The following is a 15,031-nucleotide window of genomic DNA, read 5'->3' as shown; positions in this document are numbered from 1 at the left end:
TTGTTTCCTAAAATTACTCTTTCTGACCAAAGAAAGACTCTGAATGGAAATGATGCAACCTGGAAATGGACCAATTAAATTCAGTTCCTGCTGATTTTTGATTGGCCCAATTCTAAACAGTGCAGTTTTCATGCAATTTGAAAGCAGGCTGGAACTATGTGCATGACATTGTTCATCTCTACTTCTTGCCTGGGTGCTGTCCACCATCCAGTGCTGTACTCCAGAACCGAGAGAGCCATGCCTAGCCACCACAAAGCATGTTAGTTTCTAAAGTGACAGGAAGTAGGAGAAAGAGTTCCTGACATGGGCTACAGCCAAGCTCAATGCTCCTCCTTTGTATTTTGGCTGGAAGACAACATCTTAAAGTAACCACACACGATACAATAAAATGATCCGATTTAAGGCAATTCAATAAAAACGATCGGATTTCTTAATGAGTCGAAAGATTTTTTTTTTAATTCAGCAAGAAATCCAATCAGATTTCCCATTTTTATTCGATTAAAGACTATCAGGAATGCTGGGTTTTTCTGATCATTTTTTATGAAAATTGAATGGTGTGTGTGGTAGATCAGTTTCCTTATATATACTTCCAAACAATTTTTTTCATAATTGGGTAAAAATTTGCCACAGGTGTGTGTGGTACATTGGTGAGATTTTTTAAATGTTACAGTCAGTCAGAAAAATTGATTACAATTCTTGAATTGAAAAGATAGTTTAAAAATTGTATGGTGTGTGGCCACCTTTAGAGGCAGGCATATGCTATTAGATGAAATCACAAGGCAAAGGGTGGTTAGTGTGGCACTCACATATAATAAAGGCATACGACAAACGTTGTGAATGATCTAACCAAGTGTAGGCTTGGTCTCTGTTGCATGTCTCTGAGTAATGGAAAAAAGGCAGGGTATGTGATGCAAAGAATCAGAGAGCGGGCACCATCCAATGCAATAGTGGTTTTATTCGGACAATCCAGCATATACGTTCAGACCGATGTGAGGTATAAATCGGTTGTGGTACCAACCGGAGTCACTGTGCCATATTCATGGGAGTGGAGATGGGTGATGGCCACTGATATGACCTGCGACAGCCGTTTCGCAACCCCCTGAGAGCCTGATAGCACTTGATAAAAGCGTGATCAAGCGTCCAGGGTGGGGCGCAAAACTACCATCGTAGGTCATATCCATGCCCAGCACCCACCTCAACTCCCATGAATCTGCTCTGAGATCTAGTCTAATATTGTTGATATTGCCGCAACAGCTAGCTTTGTGCTGCTTTATTACGTACAAAAGCAAATGCACCTTTGTTCGCACATTGCTCCTACTCAAAAGCCTTTTCCCCTGTACCTCTGGCCCCTCCCTTACATACAGAATAGCCTTTCCCACACAATCAGTAAGGCTGGATCCACACTATAAGCGCTTTTCTGAGCGCTTGCTGAGCACTTGTGATTTCTGAGCGCTATTTTAAAATCACTCCCATTCACTTTCATTAAAATCACGGTAAAAATAATTTAAAAATCTCCGCATATGCAATTTGCGCAATTGCTGCAATATTTATGTGATTTTAATGAAAGTGAATGGTAGTAATTTTTAAAAAGCGCTCAGAAAGCACTCAGCAAGCGCTTAGAAAAGCGCTTATAGTGTGGATCCAGCCTAAGGTCCCTTTTCCACTAGCAATCGCTAGGGCTTGCGCTAAACGCTAGTGATTGCGATTCAGCAAGTCTCACATTTTTATCTGCGATTTCGATTGCGATTTTGCTATGCAATGTATTGCACAGCAAAATCGCGGTAAAAATCAAGGCGCGATCGCGCTTTGGTAAAAATCTAATCGCGGTAGTGGAAAATACCTACCGCAATTCCTATGTTATTTAGCAAACCTTATCGATTTAAAAATCGCTAGCGATTTACATTTTTGCGATTCAGCATCGCAAATGCTCACAGTGGAAAAGGGCCCTAAGATTCAGTTTTTTCTGCTGTAATGTCTAATATTGTATCATGTATGCCTGTCTTCTGATTGCACCTTTACATCTTACCAATCTTGCATGCTTGTGTCTTTGTTGTGCCTGACCATGAACTGCGCTTTAGGTTCTGGCGTCAGATAGGAGGACACCTGAAAGTGGTGGAGAGCAGCAGCAGTGGTGTAGTATGGGGAATTGGCTATGACCACACACCTTGGGCTTACACTGGAGGATATGGAGAAGGCTTCATGCAAGGTAATAAGGAGTCCTACAGAACATAGCAAGTCTATACCCTGTGTATACCTGTACAAGTACAGCATTTAGGACTGGGACCCACTAGGCATCGCAAAGTACAATCCCATATGCTAGCAATTGCAAATTCTTACACTTATTTTCTCCACAATTTTAAGCATGTTTTGAAGGAATACGATTTCACCCTGCATTCACCCTTTCAAACCTGATCACTCCAAAATGCTGCAGGCTAATCGCAAAGCGCTAATCACAAGCACTGGCGATATTTGGAGTGGAATCGCTCTCATGGTATTCCGCTGTTGTAGCGCTTTTGACAGCGACCGGCTAGCGCTGGAAAAGGGCTCTAAGTGTCTCGGGCCTTAGTCTGTTTCAGAAGCTCATACAAGTAAAATGTACTGCCTTTGACAATTAACTGTAATTACTGCTATTTAAAAAACCCGATGTAGGCATTACATTTTTTTTTTTTGTATTGTTTTGTTTTTCCAAAAGGGTTGGACAGTGGCGGAAATAATATACATCCTCAAAGGGATACAAAATGTGTGTACATCTATGAAAACCAGAGGTGGAATCCCATTACTGGATACAGCAGCACGTGTGTATATATCTGTATATATAGTCCATACCTAATGTACTGTATGTGGATACTTCTGTCTGCATCGGTAATTAAGAGGTAATAAAGTGGAACTGTAGACAGGTTTAAAACAAGCTGTTTCACTTAGCTGGGGCTTTTGAGAACTCCCAGCAGCCATCCTGTCCCGCGCCGGTCCACCACCAGCTGCTTTCGGTGTCGCCGCTGAGCCACTGCGCCTGCGCAGCTCTGGCCACGCATATCCTTTCTTCGCGTTCCCGTCTGCAATAGCGTAATTGCAGACGGGAACGCGTAGAAAGCATACGCTTGGCAGGGCTGCACTGGCCTAGACTTAAAAATCAAGGAACGGAGCGAGGGAGGCGGGAGAACGGAGGCTCGTGGAGGACCGGCGTGGGACCGGATGGCTGCTGGCCTGGGCCTGCAAGCCCCAGGTAAGTGAAACCGTTTGTTTTAATCCTATCTTCAGTTCCGCTTTAAGTTAGGCTAGTATGGTTCTTTAAAATGTAAAGCTATAGGCAAACTCTACAGCGATTACTCTGGATATTTGTTTCTCTTTGCAGTGAAAGTATCTGCGCACATAAAGTTGAATAATTACAAATACATATGGAAAATGTATATTTAGTAACTGGTCTTTTAGGTTCCCTTTGGTCCATTACAAAATCCTTATGGTTCCGGTTTGCCACTCCTTAAAGAGAACCTGTACCAAAAAAAACCCCTCTGGGGATACTTACTTCAGGAGGGGGAAGCCTCAGGGTCCCAATGAGGCTTCCCCAACCTCTGAAGCTTGGAGGAATCCAGCGCTGGCTTCCCCGAACCCTCCCCCGACAAGCTTGACAAGCGGTGATATATTTACCTCTCCGCAATCCAGCGCAGGCGCAGTAGCGGCTCTTTGTTCTGATTAAGGTGGAAATGGCTGAGCCCAATCGTATCCGCTCTACTGCGCAGACGCAAAGGACTTGCCCTGCGCAGTGAGCAGATACGATCGGATTCGGTTATATCCGTCTTACCCGAACAAAGTGCTGCTAGTGCGCCTGCGCAGGATTGCGGTAGGTAAATATTTACCTCGCCGCACTTCCGATGCTTGACGGGAGGGATGGAGGAGGATGGGGGAAGCCTCGTTAGGATCCAGAGGCTTCCCCCTCCCGAGGTAAGTATCCCCCAGAAGGTTTTGTTTTTCAGTTACAGATTCTCTTTACGCACCTTACGACCGCCTAACGCCGATCAGCGGCTGCAAGGTGGTTCTGCCAGAACCGCGTAACACCGATTGGCATCAAGTCCTGGGGACGGAGATTGCAGGGGATTGGGCGGACACCGATGTGTGCGCATCCCCGCTTAAGTGACGGAGCTCAGATCCGTCAACATTCCCCCAGCGGCTATCAGACCATCAGATCGCCGCTAGGAGACAGACAGCGAAACCACCGACTATTTACATTGTACAGCGCTGGGATCTACTGCAGCGCTGTACTGGGGACAGCCGTGTAACTCGGCTGTCCCCTAGAGAGGCTCCAAACACGATCCCATTTCCTAGGCTGATGCATATGAGAAGGGATCGCCCGGAATGGCTGGCGAGGGGAGGGAGTGAACTAATAAAAGTAAAAAAAAAAAAAAAGCAATAGCGAAATTTATTTAAAAAATAAATAAAAAATATCACAGCAGCGATCAGAGACACCAACAGAAAGCTCTGTTGGAGGGCAGAAAGGGGGGGGGATTCATTTGTGTGCTCAGTTGTATGGCTCTGCAGTGAGCTAGTAAAGCTGCAGAGCACTAATTTGAAAAAAAAATAGCCTGATCACTAGGGGGGTGTAGGCCTGTGGTCCTTAAGTGGTTAAAGGACAACTGAAGCTAGAGGGATGTGAAGGCTGTCATATTTATTTCCTTTTAAGCAATACCAGTTTCCTGGCAGCCCTGCTGATCCTCTGCCTAAAATACTTTTAGCAATAAACCCTGAAAAAGCATATGCTGCATGCTTGTTCTGGTATTATGCAGACACTGCTGCAGCCAAATAGATCATCAGCACTGTCAGGCAACTGGTATTGTTTAAAAGGAAATAAATATGGCAGCCTCCATATTCTTGTCACTACAGTTGTCCTTTAAAGGAAACCATGTGACATGTGACATGAGATAGACATGGGTATGTACAGTGCCTAGCACACAAATAACTATGCTGTGTTCCTTTTTTTTTTGTTCTCTGCCTGAAAGAGTTAAATATCAGGTATGTAAGTGGCTGACTCAGTCCTGACAGGAAGTGACTACAGTGTGACCCTCACTGATAAGAAATTCCAACTATAAAACACTTTCCTAGCAGAAAATTGCTTCTGAGAGTATGAAAGAGATAAAAAAGGCTCAATAGTTCATAGACTTTAGCTCTGGCATACTTCAATGAATGTGTCATTGAGCAAAAACAATAAAACAGTTAATACTTAAAAAGTAGATTTAAATGTAAAACAACACTGTGGAATATCTTACAAAGTCATTTTTAGGAGAAGGAAGATAGATACAATTGTTTATTTCATTACTTTATTTTCGCCTTGGGTGTCCTTTAAAGAGAACCCGAGGTGGGATTTAATTATGTTAGTGGGGCACAGAGGCTGGTTGTGCACACTAACACCAGCCTCTGTTGCCCCATGGTGTGCTTTCAGGACCCCCCTGCACGCCGCTATCCCCTCCGTAGTGCTAGTGACACACAGCGTGTCGCCAGCACAATGTTTACCTATGCCGTGTCTGTTAGCGCCGCTCCCCCGCATCCTCTGTATCGGCGCTACCTGCCCGCGTCCCTTCCCTCCCGCTGATTGGAGGGAAGGGACGCGGGCGGGTAGCGCTGATACAGAGGATGCGGGGGAGCGGCGCTGACTGACACCGCATAGGTAAACATTGTGCTGGCGACACGCTGTGTGTCACTAGCACTGAGGAGGGTATAGCAGCGCGCAGGGGGGTCCTGGGGGCACACCATGGGGCAACAGAGGCTGATGTTCGTGTACACACAGGGCAGCCATCGGGGGGGGGGACAACTGGCACTGCAGTGAGGGGCCCAGGGCTTGTGGGGGCCCTGGGCCACACCAAAGCGCTGGAAGGGCCGCATGTGCTGGCTGTGGGCCTGTTTCTCACTAACCAGCACACCGCGCTCCAGCACTGAGAGAAGAGTAATATCAGCGCTTGAACATGGGGACCAGATGAGTGAGCCTGCTACAGCGGACTTTCTATACTGGAGCACCACCTATATCTGGCTACATATACCTGGGCTGGAACCACCTATATCTAGCTACCTGTACTGGGGCACCACCTATAGCTGGCTACTTATACTGGGGGAACGTATACATGGCTACCTATACCTGGGCTGGAACCACCTATACATAGCTACCTATACTGGGGGCACCTATACCTGGCTAGGGCAGGGGGACGAGCTGAGACAGAAGGGGACAAGAGGTAACGGGGATAAAAGAGGCACAGGGGGAACAGAGGCAGACAAAAGAGGCACAGGAAGAAAAGAGGGGGACAAAAGAGAACAGATAAAGGATAAGAACGGACTTACAAGTCAATATCTCATTTGTTATCCGGGGACTACCTGTATTTTGCTAGTATTTGGCTCCACCCACAACATGCCATGGTCATGCCCACTTTTTGCCGCATCACATACTTTGCACACGGACACGGGGGTGGGGTGGCTAGTGTGCGGGCACAGCAACCAGTGGGTGGGCCCAGGGAGGGGGGGCCCAGGTCTGATTATGTGTAAGGGGCCCCAAATTTTCTGATGGCGGCCCTGTGTGCACAACCAGCCTCTATGCCCCACTAACATAATTAAATCCCACCTCGGGTTCTCTTTAAAGAAAATGGCACTTTATATATTTTAATCCTGGACCCTTGAAAGGATAAGCATAACTTACCTTGCTTGACTACCTGACTGTATTATGGAGCAGAATACTTTTTCATTGCACTAATGTCTGTGAGAGCTAGGTGGCAGCAGACACATGTACATGCTTCCAAGCTATCCATTTCCGGCTTCTGTGTACAGCAATGTTCAGCCTTTATTTACTGTTCTAACAGAGATCCAGTTCTTTCCTACATCTGAAATGCACGTTTACTAGTTAAACAAATCATCTACAAATCCATAGCTAAATGTTGTAAAAGAAAAACTCAGACACTTAAAGGGATACTGTAGGGGGGGGTCAGGGGAAAATGGGTTGAACTTACCGGGGCTTCTAACGGTCCCCCGCAGACATCCTGTGTTGGCGCAGCCACTCACCGATGCTCCGGCCCCGCCTCCGGTTCACTTCTGGAATTTCAGACTTTAAAGCCTGAAAACCACTGCGCCTGCGTTGCCGTGTCCTCGATCCCGCTGATGTCATCAAGAGCGCACAGCGCAGGTCCAGTATGGTCTGTGTCTGCGCAGTACACTCCTGGTGACATCAGCGGGAGCGAGGACACGGGCGTGCAGGCGCAGTGGTTTTCTGACTTTAAAGTCAGAAATTCCAGAAGTGAACTGGAGGCGGGGCCGGAGCATCGGTGAGTGGCTGCGCCAACACAGGATGTCTGCGGGGGACCATTAGAAGCCCCGGGTAAGTTCAGCTCATTTTCCCCCGACCCCCCTACAGTATCCCTTTAATGCTGAATGGTAGGAGCACATATAAAACTGACATTTACGAGGCAAAAAATTGTCTGGTCTCACTAATATATCTGTGAGGACAGGGGCATTTCTAGCCTTTTTGAGGTGTGGCTTAGTTGGGGCGGGGCTAAGAACGGGGTGGAGCCTGGTCAGGGGCATGGCGCCCCCCAGGACCAATGGCACTCCAGGCAGTAGCCTGTAATGTCTATGCCTAAAAACGCCCTTGCGTAAGGATATGTTTACAGTGCTGCGGTGTAAGGGCTGCATTGTAACCCAGCTTGCCACACTGCAATGCACCAGCTGTGCAGCATTCTAAGTGCAGCCGGGCGCATTACCGTAAAACGTGCGAGTTAACGGTGAAGCATCCTTTTCATTGACTTTATGCTTCACTTTAGGTGCCACAATTTGCAGCACTGCTTTCCCATTCCGTTGTATTCCTGCTGTTACAGGGTACACTAGGGGTAAATGCTCAGACAGCATTGAGAGTCCCGTCATGCCTGTGTCCCAACAGAGGAATAATAGCAAGGTCAGGATTCTTGTGTCTGAAATTTTTTCTTGTTGTTATCTGTACTGCTGATTTGGTACAAAAATCATCCAACTCCAATTCCTCAGTTTATGTAACCTCCGCCTCCACGTACCCAAAATTGTTCCGATTCCACAGTACTTGCTGGTCTATGGAGTGGGTACAAAAATCCTCCGGCTCAGTTTATGTAACCTCCGACTCCCAAATACCCAAAAATTGCTTTGCCTCCACAGCCCTGTTTGTTATTTATGATCCCAAGGGTTTATTGCTGTATTAAAGTGTACCACAGCTGAGCTGTAATAAGTTTTTTTTATACATACCTGGGGCTTCCTCCCAAAGCTGGAGAAGACTGAGGACAGCGGCGTGGGAGAGATCCGTATCTCTCCCACGCCGCTGTCCTCAGTCTTCTCCAGCTCCGATACCGGGTCCCATAAGTTCTGCCACTCGCGACCAGTCTGCACAAGAGAAGTGCGCGCTCTACCTATCTCTCTGGCAGGCGCCGGAGAGATACCTACAGAGCACACTTCTCTTGCGTCAGGTTCTCTTGAGGTTACTTGCGCTATTTTCTTTAGTGAATCAACCGCAATATGTCCAACATATAAATAGTGACAAGAAATCAGGGGTATATGAGCACACCATGACATTGAGCACAGGTATCACATATCACAAGGTAAATGCTGGTATAAGCGAGATCGAGCGGCACATATACAGATAAATGAATTTTGAAAACAGCCCTACAATCAATGTATTGTGGTGGGGGTATCAGGGCACCCTGTAAAAAAAAGGCACAAGAGACAAAAAGGCGGGAGCCCAGTAGTGCAATACGTCAATATAAGGATGGAAAAACATTGGTGAAAATAAGAACGCTACTCACAAAGGAGGGTTGCAAGGGGCAACCACAGGAAGCAGGTGGAGACCATAAACCCGACTCCACCCGGCGGTCCCGGGGGGATCCGGAGGTGATCGCTCTCTTGGAAAACCAGAGACAAGTGTCCACCGTGGTGGGGGGTATACCAAGCACAAAATAGGGGAAAAGAGGCGCCCTGGATTGTATAAAAGCATCTAAAAACAGTTTAAAATGAAAAAGATAATGACGAAATCTTTGTTACATACAAAAGATTTTCATTTAGCACAGGCAACGCGTTTCGCGGGTCTAAGCCCGCTTCCTCAGGCCAATAACAGTGCCAAATGATATATACCAGTCACCATAGGGAGCTTCTCGCTGACTGGTATATATCATTTGGCACTGTTATTGGCCTGAGGAAGCGGGCCTAGACCCACGAAACGCGTTGCCTGTGCTAAATGAAAATCTTTTGTATGTTACAAAGATTTCATCATTGAGGTAAGACACCTCATTATCTTTTTCATTTTAAACTGTTTTTAGATGCTTTTATACAATCCAGGGCTCCTCTTTTCACCTATTTTCTGCAATCAATGTAGATGCATAGAGCCAGCCTGAGATCAAAAGAGTCCATCAGCGGTGACTTAATGTCTCCTGAGATCACACCCCTCTGATTTCTTTTTATTATTTATCACCCAATTATTTCAAAATATACCAAGTGCACCAGTGCACCGTTCCGTCTTTTGAATAACATTACAAATGGCCTAATTAATGATCTCTTGCCATTGCAGCGGGCTGCTCACAGACAGATACATGTGGAGTGATGCCAGCGGACTGCAGGAGTGCACAAAGACCAACACAAAGCCTCCCTCCCCACAGTGGTCATGGGTAAGACGCACACTGACTCCCTGATCTCTCCTTAGATTTCTATTGGAAAGAGCAGTCTTGGTGCCAGAGAAGTAATGACTGTTTGTTTAGATGGATAGAACTTCTGCATTGTTATTTCTGCAATAAAACCAGTTCATGTTTACTATTCAGAAGCTATCTGTGCACATATAAGAGTGCGTAAAAACAAGCCCCATTCTGGCAGCATTTCACACAGCAATTATGAAACAAGGAAGCTCAGCACTTGGGTAACAGGAGACTAATGCAAACACGCTAATGTCCCATTCCTGAGCTAGATTTTATTTCAAATGCCACTGGTGTTCTTTAGTTCACCCTATTTCAACAATAATTTTGACTTAAAAGGAATCTTAAGTGAAAATAAATGTATGATGAATTGTATGCGTAGTACGGCTAAGAAATAGAACATTAGTAGCACAGATATGAGTCTAATATTGTTTCCAGTACAGGAAGAGTTATGAAACTTCACTTGTTATCTAAAGAACTTCTCTGAGCTCTCCAACTAATATATTGGGGTACAGTGCGATTTTCTGAAGCACTTACACATCAAAGAAACAGTCAGAGACAGATTTAGAAAAGATTTTACTGCAGGGAAGTTAAAAGGGTAATTAGCTCTGCTCTGTTTGATAGTTTAAAATGCAAAATGTAGTTTGTAAATTGAAAATATTATAGAATGATGCAGTGTTATTAAAAAAAAGGGGACTCTCTTCTTTGCTACTGTTCTATTAATTATCTGTACTACAATGGTGCTGATCTGAAGCTGTAGCAATATATTAGAACTACCCCCTATGAATACAATATTTTCCTTTAGGTTTATATTTTGCTTGTGCAATGTTGAATTGGTTTCTGTTGTATCTTTGTTGACTTGTTACCCTAGGCTTATGATTTGGTTTTGCTGGCATTTTTTTAAAGGCGCAGCTGAAGAGGGAATATGGAGGCTGGCTTATTATTATTATTTACTTTTAAACAATGCACATTGCCTGTCTGTTCTGCTGATCCTCTGCCTCCAATACTTTTAGCCATAGACCCGAAAAAGCATGCAGATCAGGTGCTCTGACTAAAATCCAACAGTATTAGCCACATGCTTGTTTCAGGTGGGTAATTCAGACACTTCTGATATCAGAAAGATCAGCAGGACTGACAGGCAACAAGTATTGTTTAACATGAAATAAATATGGCAGCCTCCATTATCCATCACACTTCAGGTGTCCTTTAAGAACAGAGTCAGTAAGAATGTGCTGAAACACCACACACAGGCAGGACCATCCAAGGGAGAGTCCTGCCTGTGCGCGCCATGTTTTTCTGGAGTTGGAAGTGGTGATTCCTGGCTTGGTTGTTGCCCAGATACTGTTCCATTCATTGCCCTACTCACATTGCAGATGGATTTTCCTTGATTAGTTTTGATCCAGATGGGTTTCCATCCTATGCTGTGTGTATAGTGCAGATGTACACAATTGTTTATGAACAAACACAGACAAACACAGAACATTTTATATCGTGCTTTTCTCCTGGCGGACTCAAAGCGTCAGAGCTGCAGCCACTAGGACGCGCTCTATAGGCAGTAGCAGTGTTAGGGAGTCTTGCCCCAGGTCTCAATCTGAATAGGTGTTGGCTTACTGAACAGGCAGAGTCGAGATTCGAACCCAGGTCTCCTGTGTCAGAGGCAGAGCCCTTAACCATTACACTATCCAGCCACAAGGCCTGAAGAAGGGTCTACCCGAAAACAAGTCGACGTTGTCGTCTTCTAAAAACAATTGATCTTACTGCTTTGATATTGCACCTTTTATGGGATGTCGTGTCTTAAGCTGAACTTCTTTTGAAGATTTGTGAATCAACTTATTGCACTTTTTGGATATATTAAAAATTCAAGCTCATCTTTATGAAAAACCTTTTTGGTTTCTTCAAATGATTTACTATGTATTTATCCTTTTTTGTATACTGGTGAACAATTGGTGTGGTGGCGCACCCAGGGCCAGATTTACATAAGGCACTGTAGGCATGTGCCTACAGGCGCCTGATGATGGAAAAGCAGCTCACTCTGCTCCTCTACTGCCTCCCTCCCATCTTCCTTATGCAGGGTCCCGAGCAGAACGTAAATGGGTGGTTACTCACCCAGCTCTTGGCATTCCACTGACGAGATTTCCTTTCAGTTGGGGGAACCGCTAGCGACTTAATACTGGAGTTACCTCTGGCTACCTGTAGCTATGATGACATCGGAGGAAAGAGAGAAGTGACAGCTGGGCAGGTGGGCACACTTGCAGTGCAGTTTGGCGTTGGTTTGTAGGTTCCTGGAGGGCGAAGTCTAGGGTGCCATATAGGCTCCTGTGATGTAAATCCGGGCCTGGGCGCACCGCTAAGGATACACTGTTTTCTGGTCTCCTAATTTACATAAATACAGTGAATATGCTTTTAAACAAATGTTTAAGCTAGCCCTCCTATTACATAGATATGGTAATGTATAATTTATAGCCAAGCTATAAGGTACAACCGGATTTGTTCTGACAGGATGGACAGAGACAAGCACCTGGATCGCCTTAAGAACACTTTCATTAAACAAGGTTACAGTCCTCCTATGGCTGAGGCCCAAATCAGGAAAGCCAGCAACATCCCCAGGACTGAACTCCTGAAATATAAGCAAAACCAGAAAGAGGAACGTGTCCCTTTGGTTGTCACCTACTACCCACACCTGGAAATCTTAAGGAGGATTGCTAAGGAACTTCATCCCATTTTACACAAGGATCACAGACTGAGAACGATATTCCCTAAACCTCCACTCTTGTCATATCGGCAACCACACAATCTAATACAGATGATTGTCAGGAGCTCTTTGAATAGGCCTCAACAAAACGGAACATCACCCTGCCGACAAAAAATATGTGGGACCTGCAGACACATTTACTCCACTGACAGGGTAACGATACCAGGTTCACAACAGGAGTACAGAGTACAAGGTACATTTTCCTGTGGTTCCACCAATCTGGTATATCTGATCATGTGTGCGAAATGCCCCAATGTTATGTACGTGGGAGAAACTGGACAAACACTGCGCAAACGTATGAATGGACACAGGCACACTATTAATGATACCAAATCTGGACTCCCAGTTGCTACACACTTTCGGTCCAACGGACACAGCATGGATGATCTTCGTGTCACTGCCCTTAACGGCGGCTTCAAAACATCAAATGACCGATTAATAGCAGAAACAAAATTTATAAATTGGTTCAAAGCTGTGGAGAAGGGTTTGAATAAGGACAACAACTTTCTATATTGGTATGAGATTGATGATATTTAAACTGTCTCAGCCACTCTAGCTGAACTTGTGAACTAAGAATTTAGGATACCTCTGGGTCAATCCTAATACCAGGTCTGTGAGCAATGGAGTAAACAAGGATTCTTATCTTACCCCATTTAGATGGTCTGTTTGAATTAAGGCATCTTAATGACGTATTCATGCTTGAAAAAAATATCTGTTTTCCCTTTTGATGTTGCATGTATATAAGCTGTCTGTACCACCAGCTTGCAAACTAACAGGATGTAAACCTGACGAAGGCTGCAAGGCCGAAAGCTTGTTTATTCTTATTCATTTGTAGTTAGCCAATAAATGGTATCATCCTGATTTAAAACTTCTTGCGTATAGATGTGGTAAGATACAACTGTATTGTCGATGGACACCTCAAGTTTTTGACTTTTATACTGCAACCTTTGGTTACATTGGACAGGACTGTACATAAGGTCGGTTCTCTCATGAAGCAAGGTGAAACATTTGCATCAGGCGCAGAGATTACAGGGGCAGCATGTTTGTAATGTGTTTACATTAACAGCATGCAGTCAGAGTAGGGGGGAAAGTAAGAGGAGAACGAGCGAGATGAAGAGGTCATCATTGGGGAAAAGCAGCTTGTTGTGCTGTGTGAGGAGTCTGACAGTGAGTGAGGAGGGGGAGGCAGGAGAGCAGCAGTGTTTCATTTGACTTGCACGGCAGAAGGGAGGAGGTGGCACAGCTGTCCTGACTGAGGAGGAATGGAGGACGGTCGACTGGCTGGGGATGAGCAGTTTGTCTCAGACTTCCAGCCAGCCAGTGTGTTATTGTGTGAAGCTGCAGCATGTTCTCTCTAAGGTTGTTACACATGCTCCCTTGCTGAATGAGAACATTAAATGAAGCAGAAATATAACATGACATAATAGCATTACGTAACAAAATTCGCACTGCAGCTGAGTAACTTGCCGTACAAATTGTTGGGTGCTGTGCAATCATTCCAAATCAGGAAGAAAGGGGGCGCCTCCTTACAAGTTTGCCACAGGCAGCAAAAAGCATAGAACTGGCCCTAACTGTGCAGTAAAGAGTTTAACCACTTCACCCCCACGTGTACGAATTTCTCCGTCCCTTTTTCCATCCTTTAACCCCTAGGGACGGAGAAATCCGTACTTTCCGCGCTCCTGCCGCTGCCCGCGGTCCCGCTCGCTTTAGCGCGCACTCTCGCTGGTAAACACGCCGCCGGCCGCTCGCCCGGAGATCAATGAACGGGAAAATACATTCCCGTTCGTTGATCTAAACCCCGCAATGATCCGCTGCTTATCCGCTAAGCAGCGAGATCATTGTGGGAGAAAAAAAACTTTCTTAGCCTCCTAGTACTTCCTGCAGGCGTCCGGAAGGATGCTTGCAGGTCGCATTAAACAAAAAGTTACTGTTGCCATCTTGTGGCCAAATAGTAAAACTACACCCTAAAGCATTTTTTACATACAAATAAATTAGTTTTACACTAAAAATTAACTCCTTACCTCCCACACTCCCCAATTTTTTTTTTTTTTGTAATTAAATTTTTTTTAAAAAAATTACAATTAAAAAAAATACATAAATAGTTACCTTAGGCCAGAAACCCACTGGGAGCGCTTTGTAAGCGTGAGTGATTTGAAAAAGCTCTTGGTAATGCAATGCTATGGGGGATTTTTATAAAATCACATCACTCAAGTGGGATCACACCCATAGCATTACATTAGCTAGAGCTTTTCAAATCACAAAGCGCTCAGAAAAGCTCTCCTAGTGGGTTTCTAGCCTTAGGGTCTGAACTTTTTAAATATTTATGTCAAGAGGGTATAACACTGTTACTTTATAAACTATGGGCTTGTAATTAGGGATGGACGCAAAACTGAAAAAATGCACCTTTATTGCCAATTAAAATATTGGCGCCAAACATTGTGATAGGGACATAATTTAAACGGTTTTATAACCGGGACAAATGGGCAAATACATTTCATGGGTTTTAATTACAGTAGCATGCATTATTTGAAAACTATAAAGGCTGAAACTGAGAAATAATTTTTTCCCACATTTTTTCCTATTTTCCCATTAAAACACATTTAGAATAATATAA

General features: G+C 44.8%; 1 protein-coding gene across 2 annotated transcripts in view; it reads left to right on the top strand.

Moving 5' to 3' along the window:
• TECPR1 (tectonin beta-propeller repeat containing 1) overlaps positions 1–15,031 on the top strand; it is a 122,790-nt gene that overhangs the window by 67,460 nt on the left and 40,299 nt on the right. For both annotated transcript variants that reach the window (XM_068244572.1, XM_068244573.1), the window contains exons 15-17: positions 2,079–2,206; positions 2,693–2,795; positions 9,548–9,644. In XM_068244572.1, the coding sequence (XP_068100673.1) occupies positions 2,079–2,206; positions 2,693–2,795; positions 9,548–9,644 (328 nt within the window). The remainder of the gene's footprint in view (positions 1–2,078; positions 2,207–2,692; positions 2,796–9,547; positions 9,645–15,031) is intronic.

This window comes from Hyperolius riggenbachi, chromosome 7 (genome assembly GCF_040937935.1).
Source record: "Hyperolius riggenbachi isolate aHypRig1 chromosome 7, aHypRig1.pri, whole genome shotgun sequence".
NCBI classification, from domain to species: domain Eukaryota; kingdom Metazoa; phylum Chordata; class Amphibia; order Anura; family Hyperoliidae; genus Hyperolius; species Hyperolius riggenbachi.
This window is presented reverse-complemented; position numbering and strand designations above follow the sequence as displayed.